The sequence below is a fragment of the Diorhabda sublineata genome, chromosome 7 (assembly GCF_026230105.1).
Source record: "Diorhabda sublineata isolate icDioSubl1.1 chromosome 7, icDioSubl1.1, whole genome shotgun sequence".
NCBI lineage: Eukaryota > Metazoa > Arthropoda > Insecta > Coleoptera > Chrysomelidae > Diorhabda > Diorhabda sublineata.
This window is the reverse complement of record NC_079480.1, coordinates 32760804-32786805: the sequence shown is the minus strand read 5'-3', so window position 1 is coordinate 32786805 and position 26002 is coordinate 32760804. Positions and strand designations below refer to the sequence as shown.

The 26002-nt window shown below is 33.9% G+C and overlaps 1 protein-coding gene across 1 annotated transcript; it reads right to left on the bottom strand.

Moving 5' to 3' along the window:
• Nucleotides 1–713: 713 nt before the first annotated feature.
• On the bottom strand, nt 714–25569 carry LOC130447132 (succinate--CoA ligase [ADP-forming] subunit beta, mitochondrial-like). Its single transcript, XM_056783789.1, has 6 exons — nt 25444–25569; nt 12322–12569; nt 9686–9848; nt 4249–4513; nt 3830–4195; nt 714–937 (listed from the first exon to the last, which is right to left on the bottom strand). Exons 1-6 carry the CDS (start codon nt 25567–25569, stop codon nt 714–716), a joined length of 1392 nt encoding a protein of 463 aa, XP_056639767.1.
• Nucleotides 25570–26002: the final 433 nt, after the last annotated feature.

Genomic DNA, 26002 nt, shown 5'->3' with positions numbered 1-26002 from the left:
TTTCTCTTGTTTTCTATATGCGTTTTCCTTGTAAGTTTTCCATCTAGATGCAACCCTAAGTACTTGACAAACAGGTTTTATCAGAATCTGGATATAATTGATGATAATTTACAAACAAACAGATTTTCTTGTCGTAAATTTTATTTGGACTGATTTACTGGCATCGAAGTAAAATTTCCACGGATGGAGTCAATTTTGTGATAAATTTAGATGAATTTGTACTTATGTAGTATCAATTATGTAGTTATACCAAAAAGAAATATCGAAATTCAGAAGTAAGGTCATAGAATCTCGCGTCTACCGACAGTTACGGCGCTTTCAAAAAATTCCCAATGCAGATAATAATGTAGTTATCTTCATTTACCATTATAGACGAGTTTTAATGATACACTTCGGAAAAAATCGACAATCACTTCATATGCGTTATCGAGTTCAAACCAACACATTCTGCTAACGGTTCAAACAGTTATTTTGCATGGTATTCACTGAAATATTTTGCTAAAACGGGACGAATGGATGCGGGTTCCAACGGTCTATCAACCAAAGAAATAAACGAAAATTGTATCAGGGGCGTCGGCATTAACGGGAAATAAAATTTATGGCTCCTAGTAAATAATTCAAACATAGTTTTTGTATATAACTATCGAAGCTACCTGAATTTATTGTTGCTCAAACAAAACCAAGTTATTTAAATTTTTTTATTTCAAATAAAACTACAGTGGCATTTCAAATGTGACATCTACGTGTGAATCTTTAGCGAGGGTAATTATATTTGATAGTTTAACAGAAAGTTTCGCAGCTTCGTCTAAATTATCTACAGGTAAAATCTTCAAACCTGATCGAGCTATGGCGATTTTAGCTTCGTCGTTATTTGTTCCTTGTAATCTACAAACTATCGGAGCTTTCATCTTCAATTCTTTCGCGGCCGCAATTATTCCTGAAAATCATTAATATCATCAAAAAATTTTTGTGAATACCACCAACTATATATTATTTTCGCTCAAATTGACAAATATTATGAACGATAAGTACTTTTCACTGGTCTGTTTAATTTCTACTCTAACTGAGAACTTGTAGATCTCTTACAATGATATAGACCGATACCATGTGGGATTAGTTATCAGTTATCATTCTCCAAAATTTTTGACTGAAATCTCTCGATAATATTCGATGTACACACTGAAGCTTTACTCCATATGTCTTAAATACCAACAGTTTATCCTTGATGGGTAGTTGTAAATTTCTTTCAACGATCCGATAAAATTGTAAAAGTTTAATCCCAAGCTATTATCTTTTTTCCTTAAAAAGTGTTACTTTCGAAAAAGCCTCCTAACCAAATGAATACCAAGATATTTGACTTCCTCCATTTGTGAAATTTCTAGCTAGTTTTTTGCGGTGGAGGGTCAGTTTCATCGGGAAGGTCACGTCACGATCGATGGATTTAGACAATAGCTGTAGTCTGTCGAGATTTGTTTGAAGGTAGTTTGATGCAGATTGAGAATCTCGGTGCGAAGAATGTCATTGTCATTTGTTAGATTAAGTCTGTGTATAGAAGATATAGAAGCGGACCAAAAAGGTATCTTATTAGATGTATTGGTAGAGTATTCGTCTTGATACTAAACCATGGAATACCTATTGTCAAAATAACAGTCGAAAATGATGAAATAATTTTCAGATTCTGTACAATAGACTCAAATGCCAAACTTCATCAGAAGACAGACATTGAGGAGTATATAAATTCTATGTATTCAATCGAATTTTGATTCTCTATTTCGATCCCAAGACCGCGTCTATACCCAGATGAATTGCATTTCTGCAGATATACAATCCTCTAGAAACAAATTATGAATCAACTAAACTCAAGAAGCATTCCAGAAGAAAACATTCTGTTAATGTTGGTGAGTGTTGGCCTTTAACAAATTAAACGATGACTTCATAGCTATCTCTCAATTGTGACTTTTTCTTATTGTGTTAACAAAGTTAAGATTAGAAATAGTGATCAATGGAACCTAGATTTTACTTTATCCTTTCTATTCTACCAATATCTAGATCACATGATCACCAAAAGATGTTCAAGTTTTATTGCGTGACTCGTAGACTACGTTTCAGATTTTCTTTTTGCCCCCTCTCTAAGGTATCGGAAATGTATTTATTATCCATTTAATCATTCTCTCCATATTTTCCTGTCCAGTATCATTTGATTTATTGTCTGTTGCCTTCGTTTTGTTAACAAATCTTCTTCCATCCTTGTTAGATGTCCAATTTTCTCTTGTTGTGAGTTGTTTCTTATAATTTTATTCCATATTCTATCAATTCTATCTTTTTTCTTTCCTTATTCCTTACTTTTTGTTAGTTCTACCATCTTTCTATGATTATTTGTCATAATTACGATGTTGTCTGCATATAGTAAACCTTCTAAGTTTATTTGGATCCTATTGAAGTATTCTATGTTCGTTTATAGGAGTTTAGTCCGTGTCTTTACATTTTTCAGTTTTTCATCCATTGTTAGACTGTTGCCTTTACCATAAATCCTGCTGATCCTTGTCCATTTAGTTGTACTTTATCGTGAAAGCTATTTTATTTCTCTGAGCCATAAGTTGGCTTCTTTGGATTAAGTCTGATGTGCTCTCAGATCTACGAACATACAGAATTTCTCCTTTCTTGTAACAACTTTCTATTATATTTTCCATATATCTACTTATTCTGTTAGTCTTATTTCTATTAATTTATTCAGGTATATTGATCTGTAGTTATCGCAATTTGTTTGATCTCCTCTCAAGTGGATTGGAACTAGCAAATTCTCCTCCCATTCTTGTGGCATTGTTTCGAACTTCCATGCTTTCTTCATCATCTCCCATATCCATATCTTGCCTGTTTCACCCAGATATTTGACCATTTCTGGATCTTTCTTATCTCCTCCGCTCGCTTTGTTAATTTTATCCGTATTGCCTTCTGCATAGCTGAGTTCTTCCACATTTGTATTTTATCTTTCTTTCTTTTTCTTCTTCTTCTTCTTCTTCTTCTTCTGCCATGATGTATATTCGGCATCTTTCTTGAATTTCTTCGAATAAAAGGAGATTAATGTATTTAATATTTCTTTAGGTTTTGTTTTCTGTATCTCTTATTCTTTTTATTTCCTTTTTTTCCTCCCATTGTTTCTATACTAGACAAGAATTTTTTGTTATTATTAACATAATCTTTGTTCAGCTCTTCTCCGATTTCTTCCCAACGTTTATGTTGCGTCTACTCTTCTCTGTGTTGATCTTCTTAGGCACATATATATTTACATGAAAATTTATCATCAATCAGCAACAACAAAGTAAAATAGAAGCTTTAGAGATTAAATATTTGAGAAGAATAGAAGAATTGGCAGGAAAGGATTGTGTACAAAGTTTAAGCAAGAATAGAATTAGAAATGATGGTATTAAAGAAGAGTTGCAAGTAATACCAGTAACCCAATTCATCGAAAGAAGGTAATTGAGCTGGTTGGGACATGTATAGAGAATTGCTAATTCAAGACAAGTGAAAAAAAGTTTGGCAAGCCCAATGACATCATGGAAGAAGCCAAGGAAGATCAATGGAAGCATTGAATGACGTGATACGAAAAGTTTTGAAGATAAGAAGCTGATATGGAACTGATATGGAGCTGATACCAAGAAAGTTGGTATCAAAAATGTGATTGTAGATAATTTAGTTATTATAAATATTGAATGTCAATTTTTGTAGCTTCATACCCTGGAGGGTAGGAAGGAATTTGTCCTTTTTTACCGATTGCTGCTTTAATAAAGTTTGCTTATATTTCAAAAATAGATTTACTATGAATACCTACCGTGAGCTATGATATCACATCTCATTATACCTCCAAAAATATTCACCAAAATAGTATTGACTCTTGGATCTAAGGTGATGATTTTAAAAGCTTCTTTAACAGCTTGTTCATTTGCCCCGCCTCCAACATCTAGGAAATTCGCTGGAGATCCACCGTATTTACTAATGATATCCATCGTTGCCATAGCTAAACCTGCTCCATTAACCATACATCCAATATTACCGTCTAACGCGATGTAATTGAGCGCGTATTTAGCCGCCATTACCTCTTTCTCGTCTTCTTGAGTCCAATCACGTAAACTGAAAAGTTCTTTTTGTCGGAATTCGGCGTTATCGTCAAAACGAAATTTAGCATCCAAAGCATAATCTGTAATAATTGTTAACTTTTTAAATGTTCAATTCCATTAATCACCATCTCACAGGTGCCTGCGGTATCTTCAGCAAATGGGTTGATTTCTATTAAAAGCGCATCTTTTTCGACGAACAAATGATACATTTTCATTATTACATCAGATATCTTATCTTTTTGAGATTGCAAACCTATTTTAACAGCGACGTTATCAGCCTGTTCCTTCTTTAATCCCGTCACAATATCCACTGGTTCCTTAATAATTGCTTCTGGATTTTCCGCAGCTACTTCTTCTATATTCACGCCTCCCGAAGAAGAAGCTATCACTACTGGACCCTATAATATTACAATAGTTGATTTATAACAAAGTTGGTGGACCTGAATCTACGATTAATCAGAATAACATCGATCAATAAGTCGCTGGTCTGATAAAATGAGAAAATAACTTTTCCAGTCAATTTTTGCTTTATTATTCAAGTTATAAGCCAGGTATTAAAGCATTTTCCCTCCGAATTCTTTAATGCAGCAACGATTTATTCGAAATTTTCTCAGGTGATAGGTGTGTGTATCTGAAAAGCAAGATCTACATGGTGGATGCCACCATATTTCGGATGTGGCAAATTTTTTAACCAAAGTAGCTCTAGAAATCGAAAGATCAGCAAGTTTAAAGTAAAAAATGTCATATAAAGTTTTTTCGCCAGATCAATAGTTTTTGATTGATTATTCGCAATTGAAAAGCACGATTTTTCAAAAAAACCGCAGTTTTCAATAGTTTTTTACGTGTAACTCTGTAATAATGCGAATAATGTCGAAAAAGGTGCAATGAACAAAAATGAAGCTTATAAAAAAATAAAGAAATCAAGATATATTTTAAAATCTTAACGTTCTACATAGCACAAGTTATAGATATTTAAATAACTTTTGTTTTACGTAATTTAACCTCAAATAACGGGAAAAGGGTGAATTTTTCAACAAAAAGTCATCGAATACTTCAAACAGTTCAAAAAGACCTTTAAAATGACAACTGATGTAAGTTGTTTCAACTGAAATTTCAGTAAGATATGATATAAAATAGTTACAGCTAAAAAAAATTGCACTAAAACTAATACCCTTTCATTGAAAATCAAAATTAAACTTATTCCTTGTACCAAACAATTAATTTGGATGTTATTTACGACATCTGAAAGTTTGGCTAATTAGAAATGCGTAATTTTGAAAAAAAAAATGAGCATTAAATAAAACTTAATTTTTTTGATTTTCCAAAAAAAAATTTTTGCTCATTTTTTCCTCATAACTATAAGAGATACAAAAACAAATAAAATGTCAAATTTAAGCATTCTTTATGACAATTATTTTGCTTTCCTTATTTTTTGTAGCAATTGACGAAGTTATAAACAAATTAATTTGTCACTATAGTGCGAGGATTGCTTATCCACAGCCCTTTGACCCTTTATTAATAAAATGTGGAGGATTTCAAGCCCTTCTAACATACATGAGCTTATAGTCCTGAAAATTTCCTTTAAATTGGTTTTTTCTAGGATGTGATAGCTTCAAAATTAATAGAGTTACTTGAAAAAATAAGAATTTGAAATTTTTTTTTTTTTGGATCATAGGAGATGACAAAGTTTCAAATTTTGGCGCACGAATTTTTTCTGTTGATGCTAAGTTGCTTGTAGGTATTTTTGAGAGTACCAAGAGGTAAAGGGGTGGTTCTTAAGGGTTGTCAGGGTGTAGAGAATGAAATATCACTTCGTGTTTGGAAAATACACTCGAATACCGAAAGAATTAAAAATCAAAACAATAACAGTCATCAAAATTTAGTTTGAGCTTGAATGCCTGCACTACCAATAATTGATTCAACATTTCTTTGCTTTTTCTATAAACGATGCTTCTTTAGCTTCAACCATGAATGAGAGATAAATTCGTACTTTATAATTTCAAACAGACTACTAAACATATTTTCTAATAATCTTTGCATAAGTAGAATAAAAAATTAATAAAACAAATTTCTTCTAGTTTTTTGTCTAAATTTTGGTACAAGTGAGAACTCCATCAAGCTCTTTATTAGGTAATTGATAGGAAATTTTATACTGGATACATTGTGAGGAAACAACGTGGATATACCTACAGGATGGGATTTATGTTTGGAGCGCCTCAATTATCTTGGAAACGGCTCGTACGATTTGCAAAATCAACAAGAAACTTGTAATATCTTTAATAATTTATATTCTAATCGAAATTCCATTCCAACAAGATCTACTGTCAGTAAATTAGTAAAAAAGTTTAACGAAACTGGTTCAGTGAAAGATTTATCCAAATCAGTAGGAAAAACTGCATCAACTGAAAACAAAAATCTTTATTTATTTCCACCTATTTCTTCTATTACTTTAAATCATGTTCTGAAATGAAGTAACATAAATTTGATCAATTACAAATATAGCAGAAATATCATCCTCATATCTGTACCATACTATTGGATAGTCTGCAAAGGGATCCAACAGTTCTTCTTCTTAATGACTATTGTAAACTTAATACATTTTTTTACCCCATTAATTCAGACTGAAACTAATTGTCACTCCATGTTAATTAATCTTTATAGATACTACAGCAGGACCTCTTTAATCCGAATCCGAAAATTTACCCCCCGTTTGGATTCGTGAAGCGTTCGGATTATAGCACAGAGGGTTTATTTTATGGAATAAAATTAATACTATAGTGAAGTTTTGAATGTATATTCTAGTGTAAACTTTACATTTTTTTAATTCTTTTCAAAGGAATCCTGCATTTTACTTTATCGAGAGGTATTTAGTTTAGCTTTGTCTCTCAATTTACATTAAATTATTTTTTTAGCAACGATAAATGCATTTTGTTGCTTATTTAAGGCAAACACATCAGTTAGAGGCTCCGTTTCATTTAGATCACAATTTTAGCCTATATCAACGAAAAAATCTAAAGGAATCTCATCTTCGGTTTCGAAGTAATCGTCTGTATATTCTTCGACGTTCAATTGAGGCCACAAGGGCGTCCAAGATTGTTTTATTAGATTAGGCTTTTCTCATAGTGGTCATTCTAAGGACATCGGATAAAGTACATCCAGATTCCAACTCCTGTTGTGCGAAAACTTAAAGGAAACGTTTTTTTCTTACAATTCACCTTTCAGTACATTCATTGGGTATTTATTTTATAGAGTTTGATGTGCTCTTACCGAATTTCAGTTTTGTCACCTCGTATATTTACCTATAGCTAGAGCTATAGGTAAATAAGGTAAACTAAGAGCAGTTTTTTGATAATAACTCCTTTTCAACGCATTTTACAGAAAAAACATATCGATACAAAATAATTGTACAGAAAATTTATGTCCTAAGATCAATAATTTAGGCGTGAAGTGTAGCTAAACATACTTATCCACACCATGAGGTTTTTTATCGTGGTATCCCCAGTAGGTTTAATCCACCCCTGACTCACTATTTCCAAATTTAGTTCGGTCTCCGTTGTTGTTGACGGACCAGGTGTTTCATCGTCTGCAGAACTAATTGAAATATCAAAGTTTCTTCTATATCATAGGCGATGGGATCAACAGTTTCATCGCGGTCCTCTCCGTTTTCAATTTCGTCGTGATGGAAATTACGAATTATTATTTAGCCCTGCCTTTCTGCGTCTGCAATCTCTTTGACAACCTTTCTTGCATTTGCAAGAAATAAGTTTCAACAAGCTTTCCGGTGCAGGGTGCTCGAATATAATAACAGGAATTAGCCCGTTCTTGTGTTTTTTCCATCTCCATTGTTCTACATTTTGTTCATTCCCATACCATTGCTGAACCTGATAATAAGTTCGAAACGAATGTTGTCGTGCTGTCATTTTTTCTTGATAAAATAATGCTGGAGTATATTCACCGTAAAATTTTTTCTTTACCTGGTTTGAGGATGTATCTGCTTGGATGAGTTGATAGCATCGTCAAAAGAACGGAGAGATCTACATCTTTACCGACAACGTTCCGATGAAACGCTTTATCTTCGGTGTCTTGTTTAACTATAAAACTTTCTTGACAAATTTTGTCTTCAACATTCCAATCAGGCGCATCATTACCCAGGAATTTACTTTGTGACACAGTTGGCGTCATTGTTTGGTCAAATAGTATGTATACTGTTTTTCGTGGGGATCGTTCTACATATTTGATACTGCGGGCTGCTTCATCTTTTGGATATCAGTCAAATACGATAATGGCATTGAAGATATAATAGATCGGACGTAGATAGTGTATTTATAGCAAATATATGTAAACCATTCGCCTTTTTGTCAAACGACTCGGTGTAATAAGTATCCTGCATCGATGTTGTACATCGTATTTCAAAATTTCGTTCAATCACGTATAGTTTCTTCATGCAAGAATTGTGCTGGGACTAAATCATTAACCTACTCAAGACGTTCAACGATTGCTTGGTCCCAATCATCATTACGAGCTTGAGCAAGTTTTCAAATAGAGTAGCACATAAAAAACAATGATTCTTAAATGAGAACGTTGGACGCGTAGATCGCAGTTGTACTTGAGATGTCGTATCAGCGCTGCAAAGCTTGTGCGTACCAGCAGTATACACATAGAGCATGGAAGTTATTCTTTCTTCGAAAGCAGAGCCTTGTGCTCTAGCTTTGTTTTCCGATACAAACCAGACTCATCTACAGATAAATATTTTCCCTTTTATGATATCCATGCGTCTTCGTTGACAATTTCTCGTCGGTTATTTTGATTTGACGTTTTCCGTGTGTTTTCTTGAATTTTTCCAACCAACTTTACAAGCAGAAAAAAATCTTCTTGCTCAAGCTTTTCATGAAAGTATTTCGCCTTCTCTATCAACATATCGCCCCATAAAGGAACGTTCTAAAAACAATGTATACCCATGCATCTTCGAGTTGTGGATTTTCGGGCGTTTTTAATGTCTTTCAAGCACCCTTTTCAGTTCTTTCATAAGATCGGATCTGTTATTCCTTCTTCTTAATATCAAAAATTATAGATTAATCTCGAGTTGATTCAAAATATTGCATTTTTCAGAAATAGCCAGGTTTTTATTCATCTCTGATATCAAAATCATGATGTATAAACAAAAATAACAATATAGGATGGTTCTAAAGCAAGATTTTCTGCTGCTAAGTCAAATATTCTTATTCACCTAGTGTATTGTTATTTTTGTCAAAAGCTTCCTATTAAATATGTCAATCTGAACCATATAAATAAAATACTAAGAATAGAAGAAGCTACATTTGTTTTTTAATCACCAGTTCGTAATATTAGTCTTAACGATTATTTCTACTGAGTTGACAAAAAATTTGATTTGATTCATATGAATATAGTTGGTGACGTATTAATCACGTGATAGAAGACCTCCGCTGTTAATGAAATGAAAAGATTGGTCGTTTTAACAAATAGCAATAAAGAAAGCATCGGAGGGAATTAGCTAATAATTTGAGAGCTATTTCAGACTGGAAACTTATTGATCGATGGTGTATATTTACGTTGAATGCTCGTTCCATCATAACAGCCAGATAGAATTCCCTCCTCGGATATTTTCTTTCAGCTACCATGACTGAATTACATATTCTACCTTTCGCACCCGTTTGCTTCGTTACCAGATATTGCCCAAGCATTTTTCCTGCGATATTTTCTGCTTCATCGGGTCTGGATAAAATAAATATTAAATTTTTGTAACTAATACGATTGTAAATATAAATGATTCAGCGAAGGAACTCATATAAAGAGACATTCGACATAACACGTAACTCAATAAGTCGTATGACTGACATACAGATGGCGCAGCTATTGTCAAATCCATATGACGTAAAATTTCATAACATTTCAATTAGTCAGGAAAAAGTGACAGCTATTTAAGTGTTAATACTTTTGGTATTTATTGTGTTAATCATCATTGCTTCTTGAAGAAAAAAACATACTGTACAAGCTCATCAATGCTCCACTAATGTTATCCGGACTCTGCTTCATCAAGAACTATTTGGCATTGGTTTGCTGCATGTTAACGATGATTATAAACGTTCTGGTCGTCCAATTGAGATGGTTACTCCAAAAAACATCAAAAATGGCCACAAATTGATTATATCTGATCGTAAATTGAAATTGCGTGAGAGCAGAGACCGTAAAGATATCAGAAGACAGTTTGTTTACAATTGTGCTTGAGCATTTGACCTTGAGAAAGCTTTTCTCAAAGTGGGTTCTGCGTTTACTCACAGTCGATCCAAATCAACAATGTTTACACGTAATAAATCTAATTTTTTCTGTGACAAAAGTTAAAACATGGATTTATCACTTCAATCACGATCATCATCTGAGTGGACTGCTGCTGGTAAACCACGTCCGAAGCGTTCAAAGGCACAAAAGTCAGCTGGGAAGGTTGTGGCTTCAGTATTTTGGGACGCACATGGAATATTGTTTTTCGACTGTCTCCAAAAGGGTCAGTCAGTCAATAGCGAATACTACATAGAGTTATTGGATCGTTTGATTGTAAAAATCCAGGAAAAACGACCTCATATGTTGAATAGAAAACCAAGACAATGCACCGATTCAGTCGATGGCAACGGTGGTTGAATTGAACGAATTACACTTCGAATTGCTCTCTCATCTACCATATGGTCCAGATCCGGCACCTAGTGACTACTGGTTATTCGCTGATCTCAAGAAAATGCTCGCTGGTGAGAAATACTGCACAAATGAAGAAGCAATTGCTGAAATTGAATCCTATTTTGATGCAAAAGACAAATCCTTCCATAAGCACGGCATCGAGAAGTTAGAGAAGCCTTGGAATGATTGTATTGCGCTTGTAGGAGATTTCATTTCTTAGTTAGTCACACGACTTATTAAGTAATTTGTTAAGTGATTTAATTTAGTCCTTCGACATAGTGGTCAGCAACATTGTATATTGTAATGACATTACGATTTTAGTTGCAATGTTGCAAATTATTGGAAAGACTCAATACAATATCTCTAAAAGGATTCAAAGCAGTACAAATATTGTCGTGTTTGTCAAAAGATAACAAAGTAAAATTTATGAGAGAGCAAAGGTCGTTTTAAGCTGACGAAGACATAGGAAAATGAATAAGATATACATTGAAAGGAAACCAGATACTCTCGATGAAAGATCATTTGCTTAAATCAAAGCTCCATATTATTTTAACCTCACACCGAGGTCCATATACGAGGCATATTTTTTAAGTAAGTACTGTTTTGGAATTAAAAAAAAAAGAAGTTCAAAGATATCGCAATCATTTTATTTTTACATGAAAGCCTGTATCTTAATCTACTTTTCTACATAATTTCCGATGAATATTGATCGGTTTTACGCCTTTAGCACTAAGAAATCGTATAACAGCCCGTACTTCACAATCGGCGAGACTCGCGATTGTCGGAGGCATCTTAAACACTCAGTAAACAACGTGTAAACAATGAAGAATCAGATTGTAATGGCGTCAGTTGGGGTTGCGGCGGCGGAATCGCAAAACGGTACTTACTTAAAAAATATGCCTCGTACAACACGTTGAAAGAGTTGAGGTTCTGCTAATTGGCTTGAAGGGGGACATTTTTATTCAGCTGTTTCGTGACTATATTTCCTAATTCATAGATTCTAGAGTATTATTTTTATCAATAAAGTGATTATCTTTCTATTTTGGATAGGGTCGATACTGAAGTTTTAAGGTATCCAAATAATATTTATAATTGGATATGGCTTCATAGTTTTTAAAAATATTCTCCATTAAAGTCAATACATTTTTGCATGGGTTTGAACCAATTGTTAAAGCATTTAATCCATTCCGTGAGAGCTCGTATTGTTGTGGTAGAGAATGATTGATCTTCTGCGATTTGTCTTCCTGATTTTGTCGAATATTGCCATGCCTTAAGTATGCTTCAATCTCACGGTATGTCACATCATGATCTTGCAGTATCAGTTTACGCACAACATCGACGTTTTCTTGTACAACAGCAGATTTTTAACGACCTTCACGACATTCATCCTGTAGCGACCACGATTGAATTTGGGAAACCAATAAAACACAGTGGCTCTAGATGGTGCCAAGATTCGAAACGAATTGATAGACATACTGTTGTTGTCTAAATATAATCAAATTTTAAAGGAAGTACTCACGTAAACACCATACGAACACCACTTTTCAGTCCATTTTTGAAAGTTCCTTTTCCACGTCCACCTGCCAAAACTTGCGCTTTCAATACTAAATCTTTAGTATTTAATTTTTGTGCGATTTGTTTAGCTTCTTGTTTAGATTTGGCTACCCCAAAATTAGGAACTGGTATTCCAGCATTTTTAAGCAGCGTGTAGCTGATGTGTTCTTGTACATTTAACTTCCTACTCTGTTGCCACTGAAAATGTAGTATCTGTAAAAAAGAAAATCATTAATTCCAGAAACTTACTCAGCGAGCTCAGCATGTATAATGTTCTATATGAGTTGGGATTCTTTTTTGGGATCAAGTTGAATTTGGTAAGCTTCTAGTTGTCAGGAAAATGTTGTTTTGTCAATAGATCATTCATGATGCCTTTGATCCAGTTTGATGCGCAGTTTGCTAGTATTTTGCCGTCTGGTCTCGGTGCTTCGCCCTTTTGGATACTTCCAGCTAAGTTGGCTATCTGTGAGTGAGTGAGTTTTTCCATTACGATTTTATACGCATCGCTTCAAATGTTATTGATGAGCTCTACACAGAGGTCTTTCCAAGGCCAAAAATTTATCAAATTCTATAACACCTCCTCATGATCCTCTTTCATATCTCCCTGATGCTAATATGAGTTTAGACTGTTTCTTGTCTGTGCCTGTTGTTTTAGCAGTTATCCGCAGTACAATTAATGACATCAAAAATTAATACTCATCTGGAATTGATGGACTTCTCTATTTCTATTTCCAAAATTCACTTTTTTCTTCATTGAAGTACTTTTTTTAAAGTAACTTCTATGCTTTTAATTATTTCTTCACTAGCTTCTTTGCCTCTGTCTCGTGTCAGCTTCCTTCTGTATTTGTTGCAGTCTATAGTTTATGTTATGTTATGTTTCTTGCGATTCTTCTTGTGGACCTAGTTACTACAATAAATATTATATATTTTGTCGGGATGATTTCCATCACTGGTGAGCTCCAGATAGAGGACGTTTTATTAATGTTTTGCTTGTTTTATCAAGTTGTCGACTTGACTAATGTAGTCTTGGGTATTTTTATTTGTTGATATATAACAGCAGATTATTGTTTAACCCGTAAGCTTCAGTAACAATCGGCCTTCGCTAGCTCTGGATCCCGATTTTTCTGGATATTTTCTTAAAACTTTTATTTATTTATTTCGAATGTTAAAGCTCTAATACCATTGATTTACAACGCGTAAGTATGTAAGGTAGTGTATATTTCAAATCGTTTATGGTGTATTTTAAATATTTTTCTGCTCTGACTGGTTGAAAATATATTGAACTTAATATGTCTTAAGTAAGACATAGATGTTGAAAATTTTTTTAATAATAGTGCAATATACTACCGTATTTTTAGTTAAAAACTCAAGATGTTCTATTAAAGTTTTTTTTTTACCCTGATTTGATTGTCCATTTTATTAGTCATCTAAAAACTTCCATGATTACGACAAATCACCAGTTTTGAGTCGATGATACTCGTGGAAGGGAGAAATTGCTGGAATTGCTTTTGCTTATTAGTACAGTGATCACAACTCCTGACACACGAAAATTAGTTTTGTCGCCTATTTTCTGGATTTAGGTAGTTTTCAGGGTGCTTTATCGATTCAGTGAAAGTTAACATCAAAATTTTAGCCGCTAAGCGATATATTTTCAAAATTCCGAAAGGATCAAAAATATAGTTTAAGAAATTTTCTACAAAAAAGGTTGTTTGTGATTTTTCCGTAAGAGCAGTCATTACTTTGTAATATACGCATAAACATCGGGGTCGTATCTTACTAAAAACTTTTCGCGCCACGTAGAATCTGAGGAAATTACGTTCCCGGCTGAAAAATAAATTGCCGTATATCCTCGAAAACTCAACATTTCGAGACGGAAGAAAGTGAATTTTAACAACACGAACAGGATTGTTTTTAGCTGGTTGCCTGGGTGAACTTAAAACACTGCTACACCCAGCAGCGAATCCTTGCTTGAGGTCGCTTGAGGTCCTCAATTAGACTATTTATTACCTTTGAAATGAGACCAATTATACCTTTGAACTCACTCTGTGATAGGAAAAAACTACTTTCACACTTTTACTAATGTTAGATTTTTTCATAGTTGACAAGTTTGGTTACTTGTTGAATACCAGCCATTTTCGCAAAATAATGAGGAAACTAAAGCATACATTTTGTAGCTGAGTTGTTGAGCTTCAATTTCCTCCCCAAATAAGTTCGTAAAATTTTCGATTTCCCATCAAAAATTTGAAAACTCGCCAAGGGCTCCAACGAGACATTTTTTTCTTAAATCTCTTTGCGATTTTCGAGTGTTTGGTTTTAACGTTTTTAAGGATTATCCCTGTCCCACACTTAAGTTTAGAGTACTTAGAACAATCAAGAATTTAAAAGAGGATTTCTGGCATTTTAGTGTTTTTTGTAGGTTAGGAAAAATCATATTTGAGCTTCTTCCAATGTAATTTCCTAGTCGGCATTTTTCATCAGAAATTTACCTTTAAATCTCAAGTCGAGTTATCCGCAAAAAATGCACTGTTGAAAAAATCGATTAACACGAAATTCACTTTTTGTAAGTAATTTTGAGATTGGTTAAAAATCACAGGGAACCTTTTTTGTAGGAAATTTTTTGAAGTACATTTTTGATTCGTCCACTTTTCTCGAAACTCGGCATAGATTCCGAGTTATTTGTAAAATTCGAAATTTTGAAAATTTAAACAAAAATATATCGCTTAGCGGCCAAAATTTTGGTGTTAACTTTCACTGTATCCATGGAGCACCTCCAGAAAATCAGCGACGTAACTAATTTTCGTGAGTTTTGGCTCTAATTGGCCTATTGGACTGGACTATAATATGAATATTCAATTATGGAGTGTGACTTATTCGAAGACGACGATATAATTTTAGTTCACAATTAACAACATTACTATCTTCAACAAAAATCATTGTCAGTTATTTGTAAATGAAATAGTTGTATTTACTAAACGGTAATTTGATTTTTAGCGACTCACCTTATTACTTTTCTCGATAATATATCTGAAAAACATCATTTCGAAGCTGAAATTAGTTTGACACAAATGACACTTTCAGAATTGCCTTCATGTCAACAACAATTAAAACTATTTTGGCAGAAATCTTTCAAAGCGTTAATTTCAAATTACTTGTCTAAATTCGTTCAAGCCCTTTCGACCCTTCTTTTGGGATTAGTATCGAGAAATTCGGAGATTAAGTATACAACCTGGTACGAACGTGGTTTTACTTGTAAAATGGGCCTTGGCTTACCTCGTGCGGTTTACAAGAACTTCCATTTTGTGATAATAATTATCTTCAGTGACTTTATGATTATGAAACTTATTCTACTCAATAATGTTACCGTCAAAAGATTTTTGAATATAATATAATAAAAAAAATAGTGCAAAATGGATCCCCAATGCACGATTTGAAAACGATTTAGACTTCTTAAACCGACTTGTTACTATGTATGAGACTTGGGTACATTTCCATGATCCAGAAACAAAGCAACAATCGATAGAATGGCGACACTCAGTTTCTCCAAGACCTAAGAAGTTTCGTGTTCAAAAATCTGCTGGAAAAGTTCTTGCTTCAGTTTTTTGGGATTGCCATGGAGTAATCATGGGTAGAACAATAACTGGAAATTACTGTTCAACATTACTGACCACTCTACGGGAAAAAATTAAAGAGAAAAGACGCGGAAAATCATCCATAGGTGTTTGGTTTTTGCAAGATAAGGCCCCTGTACACAAATCTCATGCTGCATGCAAAAAATTCGTGATTTGGGGTTTGAATTATTAGAATACCCCCCTTATTCACCAGATTTGGCTCCATCCGACTATAATATCTTTCCTCAACTGAAAAAAAGTTTAAAAGGTCGTAAATTTTCTTCCAACGAGGAAGTACTAAAAGCAAGAAGAAACATTTTGTTTGGTTCTACAGTAGGCTAAGAATTTTCCAATCTGCTCGGGCACTCAATTTGTAAAGACGACCGGGTGGTAGTCTAAACCAAGTGTTAGTTATTTTCACGTGCTCTTCTTGGCAAAGCTGTTGTAACCGTCTACCTCGTACATTTCCTTCTCTCATTTTTATAACTTAGTTGTGTCAGGATGTGCTTTCAATCAAAGTAATGCCGTGCGATCTGAATGTGAAATAAAGTAAGAAAAAGGCTTTTCCTTGAGTCACACATTTTTCTATTTTTTTCTTTTCAACTTGTTCATTTCTTGTATTAATTTATGCAATTTTTCAGCTTCATATAAACTTTGTGAGTTCCATGTTCCAATTTCCATCTTATTGCGTAAATTCACACGGACTTATCTGTCTTCATTATTTAACACTGTTCGCCCCGGAGATTCGATTGGAAAACTATTTTTCCCTTCGGAAAATTTAGAGTTAAACGAGGTCAATTTGATTTTCTTGCCTTTTGTATTCTTATGCCGTTGGCTAATTTCTTGGTTCAATCAAGAATTATAAATTACCATTCGTCAAGTACTGAAGTACCTACATATTTGAGTAGGACTTTTTAAGCAACGTTTTCGGAAAAAAAATCATCAACCATTATGAACTAGATCAAGGATATAAAATAAAATGATAGAATTATAGTATTTAAATAACTTTTGTATTGTATTTGTGTGGAAAATATCAAAATGAATCTGACGTTTTCAAGTGCTCGAAATTAGTTTCCAAAGAGTTGTTTATATAAACACATATATGAATCTTTGTAATAATACATATCGTGTACGCTACTGAGAAATTCTCAGTGAACCGTTTCTACCCCAACACAACTGTTAAATTAATAATTACTTTCAATAGCACGCAATGGCCATAGATTAGACCGAGCCACCATGCTTGTTTAGGTATTAGTTCTAATCTCCACCCACTGTGAACGTTCGAAAGAACATTAGTTGGTAGTACGCAGGTAACCCCCTCTACAATTGGCGCCTAAAATTATTTCGTTAAACGACTGGGCCAATCGGCGAAGAGAACTTTAAACAAGCCATATCTATTGCCGCACATAACGCGATGAATAAATTTAGAAAAAAATGTATATGGGAAGTCATTTATTCATTCACTGAATTGAGACATTAACGATGTTGAAAGTGATTATAGAAATGATCTTATCATTAACAACAATACAAAAAAATTCATATTTTAGAATACAGTAGACAGACGAATTTTGTTTTTGAAAGGGTGTACAATATATTAATATTGGTCTTCATTTTCTTCTTATTCATATTTAAGATCCATGATCTGTTATTTTGCAAGTTCTTCAGTATCAGTTCCTGGGAGCTGTCCATCCATCTCTTTGGTGGTCGTCCGGGCTCTCTTTTCCCTATTGGTTTCCCGTCAAGTACGATGCGTGGCAGTCTACTCTATTGTTCACAATAAACAAGAATGTATAGTGACATCGATATCAATAACAATTTTCCAGCTTTACAGAGTGTTAGTACTTCGTCATTGGGGATTCTGTCAGTCCAGGGTATCGATTTGAGCTTTAAAGGTCCAGGTTTCCACTCCGTAAATGTGTACGTCAACTAAAACCAACAACTTTAAACCAAAAGAAGGTGTTGTCAGGAAGATAGTGTCAAAAATTTCTCGGAAAGATCGGACATAATTCATCTGAAAGATCAAGTACATTTATTTTTATTTTAACCGAAAGAGAAAGGATGAAAATTCTAACGACGGTAGACTGAAGCATATGGTTCGTTTAACGAAACGAAGACCGCTCAGTAAGCAAAATTATTGTAGGTCAGGGATGTTCAAAAATCTGGAAGAACAGGACTAAGCGACAATGCAAAGTTAGATATTTTGGGTGGTCCTAGAGAAGGACGGTAGTTGCTTGGAAAATAAGATTGAAGAAGCCACGTTTTTTGATATTTGTTTGACAGCGATACGATACTTTTCTTATAACCAATATAGAAGAAGACTGCTCCTTCGTTAACAACAGTAAAATATTTTGTAACAGAATTTAAACGAGGTCCTTCGAAGACCAGCATCAGTGGTCGACTAATTGAAGTGACGATTCCAGAAATTTTGAAATAAGACAGGCCATAGTTTAACTTTTAGGAAAGAAATAGTATTTTAGACGAATAAATGTTTTGTTCAAGTAGTTTTGATAGGAGTCGTCAGGGAAAAAGTTATTGGTCCTTATTTCTTTCGCGGGAATTTAACAGTTGCGCGATATTTGGAATATCTTCGTATCCTGATGCTTCTAATTGCCCGATTCACATACTAGGGAAAACTGTTTCTAGTTATCTAGAAATGATTGAATCATATAGTGGACAACTACCAATTTTTCTTGAGGTTTTTCGGTGTTAATATTGTCAAATCGAGTGCTTACCACAAGAAACCGTTTCACTCCATACCCGTCCTAACCTCTCAATTCTTCCAAGGATTATCTCTAAGAAATAAGTTGAGAAGATAACTGGAGGCTCTGCTCTCTGTTGTGAAACACAGAAAGTTGGTAGTCCATGCTCTCTCTCAGCTTCCAACGTTGAGGTTGCCTTCTCGAAGATGCCTTTATGGTCCTCCGATGTGAAAAAGAAAACAATCCGCTTACGAAGTTTTAAGCAATGATGTTTTATTTGTGTTTGGTTTAAGCAAGAAACTAACAATGTAATGTACATACAGATTATATTTCATACAACTAACCAAACGTTTTAAAAACACCCAACTAGAATTTTTTTTGAGAGCCTTAACCTGGCAAGGACCTGATGATGATGCAGATCATTAATAAGGTCCTGATCGAGTTTATCTCATATTATTACTTTACGAGGGTTGCTACCCAAATTTTGAGATATACAAATAAAAACAAATATTTCTAATTACATATGGTTTTATTATTTTACAAAATATTCTCTATCAAGATCAATACATATGTTTGAACCATTTGTAGAAGCATTTTGTCCATTCTGATTCTGGTACCTTCAAAACATACTTGAACGCATCAACCACTCTTCAGGTGTAGAAAAACGTTGACTTCGCAATTCGTTTTTGATTCGAGTGGATGAAAAGAAATAATTGGGTGCAATGCAAGGATTGAGTCATCAATTCGTTGTTTTGACTGTTTGTCTATGTGTGAGAGTTCGCATTGTCATGATGGAGAATAATTCGTTCTCTGAGATTAGTTTTTTTGATTTTTTGAAACACTTCAAGCAAGTAAATTCACTGTTCTACGTTACTCTAATGGAATATGTCCAGTTATTTCGAAAAAAATCGAAAAAAACAAGGGACCATTTGCTTCGAATGGCTTCGTGCATGAACAACTTTTGTTGGATTTGAAAAACTCGTACGACACGAGCTTTTTTCCAACTATTTTCAAATTATGCAGTATCCAACGGGAACAATTCAAAACTGGAAAATCTGAAACTCTAGCTTTTCTATCAGCTAAATCTTCTATTAAGTTATCAAAATCGATATTTCCAGCGATTAACGAATTTGGACTCACTACGGCAGACCCAATCCTAGTTACGATCTTTGAGAAAATTTATAACAAAAGCAGATAAGCCAAAAAAGCTTTCAGACCTGTAAGTTCATCACATAATCGATAGTCTATCGTTAATTTCCATTGGAGATAATCAAAGAGTTTTACAAAGTCAGGTTTTTCTAGAATCATATTGTATCTCCGTATACTCAATCAATTGTTTGAATCTCTCATTCACTGAAATTAATTTAGTGCCCAAAAACCAGCCAGCGATTACACACCTCTCAAAACTAATTATAAGAATTGTAATTTGCACAGTATTTTTTATCATTACCAGTGACATATTTGGTGTAATAAAAAACAGTCTTGTCTTTATCTGCAGTCGTGAATTCCTATCCAATTCTCTTTCCAAAGACTTGCTCGTTAATTGCATATAGGGCAGCGATTGAACACACTCCGTAGTATCGCCAACATAACAAATCTTTCACAAAATTTTGGTGCAAGTAATCCTCGCTCTCGCCAGTAGCACCTGCTTATACCTGGTGCCTTGAGCCCCTAATTCCGCTACTCCTCTAATGTTACTTATTTGAACGGATGTCAGCAGTACGTCCATTCATTCTTCTTCCTATTATTTCAAGGCTTGTCCTGTAGGTATTATCCAATTTGTTCAGAATCGATCTCGGTATGTCGATGCCCATGATTCGACTCATCTCTTTGGAGGTCTGTATACTGATCCATTCTCGTCTTCTTCTCCGTATCCATCTGACTAGATCAGTTATCTGGTCGCAGGCCAGTCGGAGCTGCGTTTTCCCATAAGGTTAATCCGACAATCGATCTAATAGTTTCCATTTATGTTTTGCTTGTATCCGCTCTCGTTTTTACTCCATAGGTTAATATGGGACGTATCTACAGTTTTGTATACACCCACCTTTTGCTTGAGGTGGACTTAGAACGTCGTGCAAACTTTCGGAGAATTCGACGGCCTTTTTGACTTGAATGCTTGATTTCATACTTACTAGATATTGAAGACAGAAATTCTCATATTGAACTATTCTGTCATTTGGTTGAATCTTAAAAGCATTTGTCTTCGTCTTCTGCTATAAGGACAGCATCATCTGCGTAGCATACAATTCAGAACTCGCTGCTTCTCATCTTGCAGTTTTAACTTCTTTTATTATGTGATCTTGGACAATGTTGAAATGTATAGGATTAAGACTGTCACCCAGTCTTATTTCTGTTGTTATTGTGTTTAGTGTTGTCTTGTTCTTGTACGGTTTACTGACTTATTGTCACCTGTTATATCCTAAAATGTTTTTCAGGTGATTTCAATTGAAGTTTTTTATTGCCTAGCGCACTGAGTAATGACCTCACCTTGGTATTCGTTCGTTGGGTTAGCCCCCAGGCTCATCGATTATAAGATATATAAGTGAGGTTATGTTTAATGTTTCTTTCAGAATTTTTATAGTTTTCAATTGGAGAAACCTTAAGACTTATGTAGAATATTGGTAGAAAAGTGAATATACATAATTTTTAAACATGTTTTAAACATTTTTTTATGTAGTTGTAGCAAAATACATATTCAAAACACCTTTATGCAATATTTATTGTTTGAAGGACCTTATCGTTATCTGGTTATAAATTTGAATACAACAATTATTTTTAGCTTGGCGTTCTCTGTCAGTATCTCATTTTATCTAGCGATAGTTGACATTGAATATTGATTAAAACATCCAATCGGTTTTTTCATTCAAATAATTAGAAAAATATTAGTTACTTCTAGAAATAAACAATCATGAATAATCTAATTCGTATTTTATTTAGAATTAGAAGGTTAAGCGGCATGGTATTTTATTTTTTTGCTACAAACAAGGTTTGGCTGCAGAATATGTTCACCTTGATACTAGTTGGCTATTCTTCTTGGCGCTTGGTTGGTTTCAAAACTGCTGTTTGTGTTGTGAAATGTAATACCTTTTAAGATTTAAAAACTAGGTTTCGTCTACTATAATCATAAATTGTAACTTTATTCAAGGAGAACAATAATTTTTATTCAACCAAGACATCATTAATTTGATGATATGAATCCTACAACACAGAATATAATATAGTTTATAAATTAGTCCACGGATAATATTGAATAGGAATAATTAATGAGAACTACGATGATGAATAGTCAATGCTAATGTAAAAACAAAAATTATATCAATCAGATGTAATTTGAATCAATCAATCAGGATGGTGTCCGAAATATTATTTTTTTTATGTTTTTTGAAAAAAACAAGCATTCCTATATTATTCTGATTGAAATAACGGCTAACCAAAATTTGGTAATTTTCGTTGAAACATGCCAAACTCTATACCAAATTAAGAAATTAAGAATAATGTTTAGTCCCCGTATAAAATTCGGTAAACAAATCGTCAGTCCACGTGGACTCATCATCGAATCGTAAACATAAATGCATTTCTATAAACTTATAAAATGAGGCATCTACGCCTATGGTAGATCAACCAAAATTGTCGGCAAAGGTTTTTATAATTTGCAATTGATATATATACCAGCAACATAAGCTATTTAGGTTTAGCTAATACCCGTCGAATGCATCCTAGTAGTGTAATGCATCGTAGATCAATTTAAATAAACAAACTCTATAACCAATTAAAAGCTATGGTCAATTTTATAAATCATACTGTACATTGATAAAGAAGAGGACACTTTTTAGTTGCCACATATCCTTTCTGACGGATTCTATATATGATAAAAGTATGTAATATACTCTGTATAAATGTTTCCTACCAAAAACTGCTGTCATTTTTACCAAATTAACTACAATAGTAGATAAATTACACAATAGTTCTAAAATATCGTCATTATGGCTCACAGTGTATAATAATGTGTGAATGAGTGATAGTCCGGTAAAATTAGACCAAAAAATAAAAGTGAAGCAACAGAAATTCCCTTCATGCTGAAAATCAATAAAATTGTTTGCAATATAATTAAAAATAAAATTTTAAAACTCCAACTGTAAAAACTTTTTTTTTCTTAAAACCAGGAAAAGCTCAACATCAATCGGAAATTGATTCATCAAAAAGTTTATCTACTTTTGGAAAGTAGGAAGGGCAAAATAACAATTTTTAAAATGTTTGATAAACAAGATTTAGTTCAAGTTTTTAAAAACAATAATTCAAGTCGACAAGAAGTTATTACCAACGACATTCGCTTTTTTTTCTATGTATGGAGCTCCTAAAAAAACTACCTGTTCAGATAAGTATCGATATGCATGTTTAGTTAAAAATACTAAAAGTAAAAAAACTCAATTGGCTTGTTTTGTTCCAGCCTCAGTTACATCTTTTTCGGGTATATTAACAAGTTCAAGTGTGGTTTGGTTTTAAGCTAGAGCCTATAGACTGGGGTTGAAGTTGGTCAACAATACGTTAGAACCCGTTCATACTTTACTCCCACCACACACAATTTTTTGCAACTGCGTAAGGGATGTAGTGCTAAATGTGGTTGCAAAAAGTCTGACTGTTATTTTCTCTGGCATGTACACCATGTCAAGGCTCTAATATTGAATCACCAATAGTGGAGGATCCGTTTGATTCCAACGAGGCGACAAGAAGAAGAACAATTTGAAAGTTGCGACTAAGACGATTAAAATTCAAATTTTTTTTTAATTTAAATCTCTTTTATTTTTTCAATCTCTGCTAATTTCCATTATTTTGCAATAATTTCAAAACACGATCGCAAGAGACCCGTGGAATACTGGGGAAACTACGTTAAAAAACGCATTAAGTACATTGCCTCATAAATGGCGTGGAACGCAGCTTTTACAATATTTTGAATCATTATATCTCAGTAACGGTGAGTCGTAGAAAAAAAAGTATTAACACATGTTTTGTAGATAATATTATGATCTACAATTCTCGTCTAAAGTGTTTTTATGATAAAACTCACCGTTTTGCTGAAAATCATGAAAAACTAATTTTTTTACCTTTGACCTTGAATAAAATTTTTTCCACACAAGGGAATGATGGCGAACTTTAAAATTTTATTTCTAATTATATTTTGAACAATTTTACTGATTTTCAGCTCGATGGGAAATTATGTAACTTCGAATGTCTAAATTGACCGGACTATGAAATTTACTCAATCACATTAGCTTTGTTTTGCTTGGTCATCACAACGGCCGGCGCGGCGTCAAGTTGATTCACTCGGTATATTATAATTTCTTGTGATTGACTTTTATGTTTCCTTAATAATATTAAATGTTAATTTAAATAGTTCGTGTATAGATTAAACGAAAACGAATGCGTTTACCAACCTTGGTCTCAAATTTAAAACGAAATGCAGTAGATATAATATTTATGAAGTTTAAAAATTTTCGTTGCATAAATTGCAATGAATGTATAGGTTAGCATGTAGAATTTGTCATTCTACATCCGGCCGCATATTGATGAGCTGCATTTTTGTATATCAAATAAAAGGTCACCTTAAACTATCTATTTCAACTAGTTAGCATTATAAATTGAGGCCGAAACTGATACATTATGTTTGCTAGTGAATATGGTAATTTAGACGATTTTCAACTGAGCGCCGCGATTAATTTGATAATGGTTTTTTCGCTTTTAACAATACAATGCGGTATTTAATGTTAATCATCTATTCTGTATCCCATGCTTCATGGGGAATTTGGAAGATATTTTCGATTCTCGATTCTCGATTCTCGATTCTCGATTCTCGATTCTCGATTCTCGATTCTCGATTCTCGATTCTCGATTCTCGATTCTCGATTCTCGATTCTCGATTCTCGATTCTCGATTCTCGATTCTCGATTCTCGATTCTCGATTCTCGATTCTCGATTCTCGATTCTCGATTCTCGATTCTCGATTCTCGATTCTCGATTCTCGATTCTCGATTCTCGATTCTCGATTCTCGATTCTCGATTCTCGATTCTCGATTCTCGATTCTCGATTCTCGATTCTCGATTCTCGATTCTCGATTCTCGATTCTCGATTCTCGATTCTCGATTCTCGATTCTCGATTCTCGATTCTCGATTCTCGATTCTCGATTCTCGATTCTCGATTCTCGATTCTCGATCTAATAAACAAAATTTTTTAAAATATCTACTCAATCGAAGGAGACTTTTTCGATTGAAATAATTGGACACATGTCATCTGGGATTTCTGGTAATGCTGGAAGACAGTGACGGAAAATGTCAACGTTTTTTTGTATATCTATTCCAAGCTTTCATCCACAACGCACGAGGCTTGACTACACGCAAATACCACATGTCCTACAACATTTTTTATTAATTATCAATAGATTATATCCCCTTCGGCTTACATTAGATTTGGTGAGATGTAGCTGACAGAATGTTCCATTTTCAATAGGCTCATGTGAAAATTTATCTTGAACTGAGACCCTTGATTAAATCTGCGTTTCCTCCGATCATTCTTTCTTTCACGTAGTCATCATCACGTAGTTATCATAATCCCTGCGATATTTTCGGGAGTGAATTTTCCGATCTTTGTTTTCATCTTGTATCTTTCCTTGGAAGTTCAAATAACTGCATACGAAGAATGTGTGCTCTGCATTGTTCGCAAGCTCCACTTTTTTTTATTTTGAACAGATAAGATCTAAAGTAACCGTGTCCAAAGTGAAGTTCACCTCACAGTGACTTCTCTCTATCCAGCCTATGACGTATGGTAAGAGGTCTGCAGTCCATCCACCTCGGTGATCCGTATCATACCTCTGTTGCTGTTGGTTCGTAGTCACGAATTTTTTTTTCTTCATAATACCGGCTTTGTGCTTGAGTGCTGCAGATCTACTGGCATAGTTACTCTTTTATGATGGTCTCTAGCCCCATAGAAGTCTCCTTTGGTAGTAGTCGGACACCCGATATTCATCATTGATTCTTGATGTTTTGTGTACATTTTTTACGTATGTTATCAAAAACTCATTTCTAATATCAATTCTAAATATTTTATTGATTGCTTCGACTCGATGAATAGTTCTCAGATTTTCATCGTTTGAATATTATGAAATTTTACCTTCTTCTTGCTCAAGAAGATCAAATCGGTCTTTTCCGCCTCTAGCGATAGTCCATGGTTATCTTATCAAAATCTGCATGGTGCTAATTAGCTTATCTTGGATTTCTTCTTTGTTTATTCCAGTGATAAGGATAGCTATGTCATTGGCGCAGACTATGAGGTAGCATCCGTCAGGC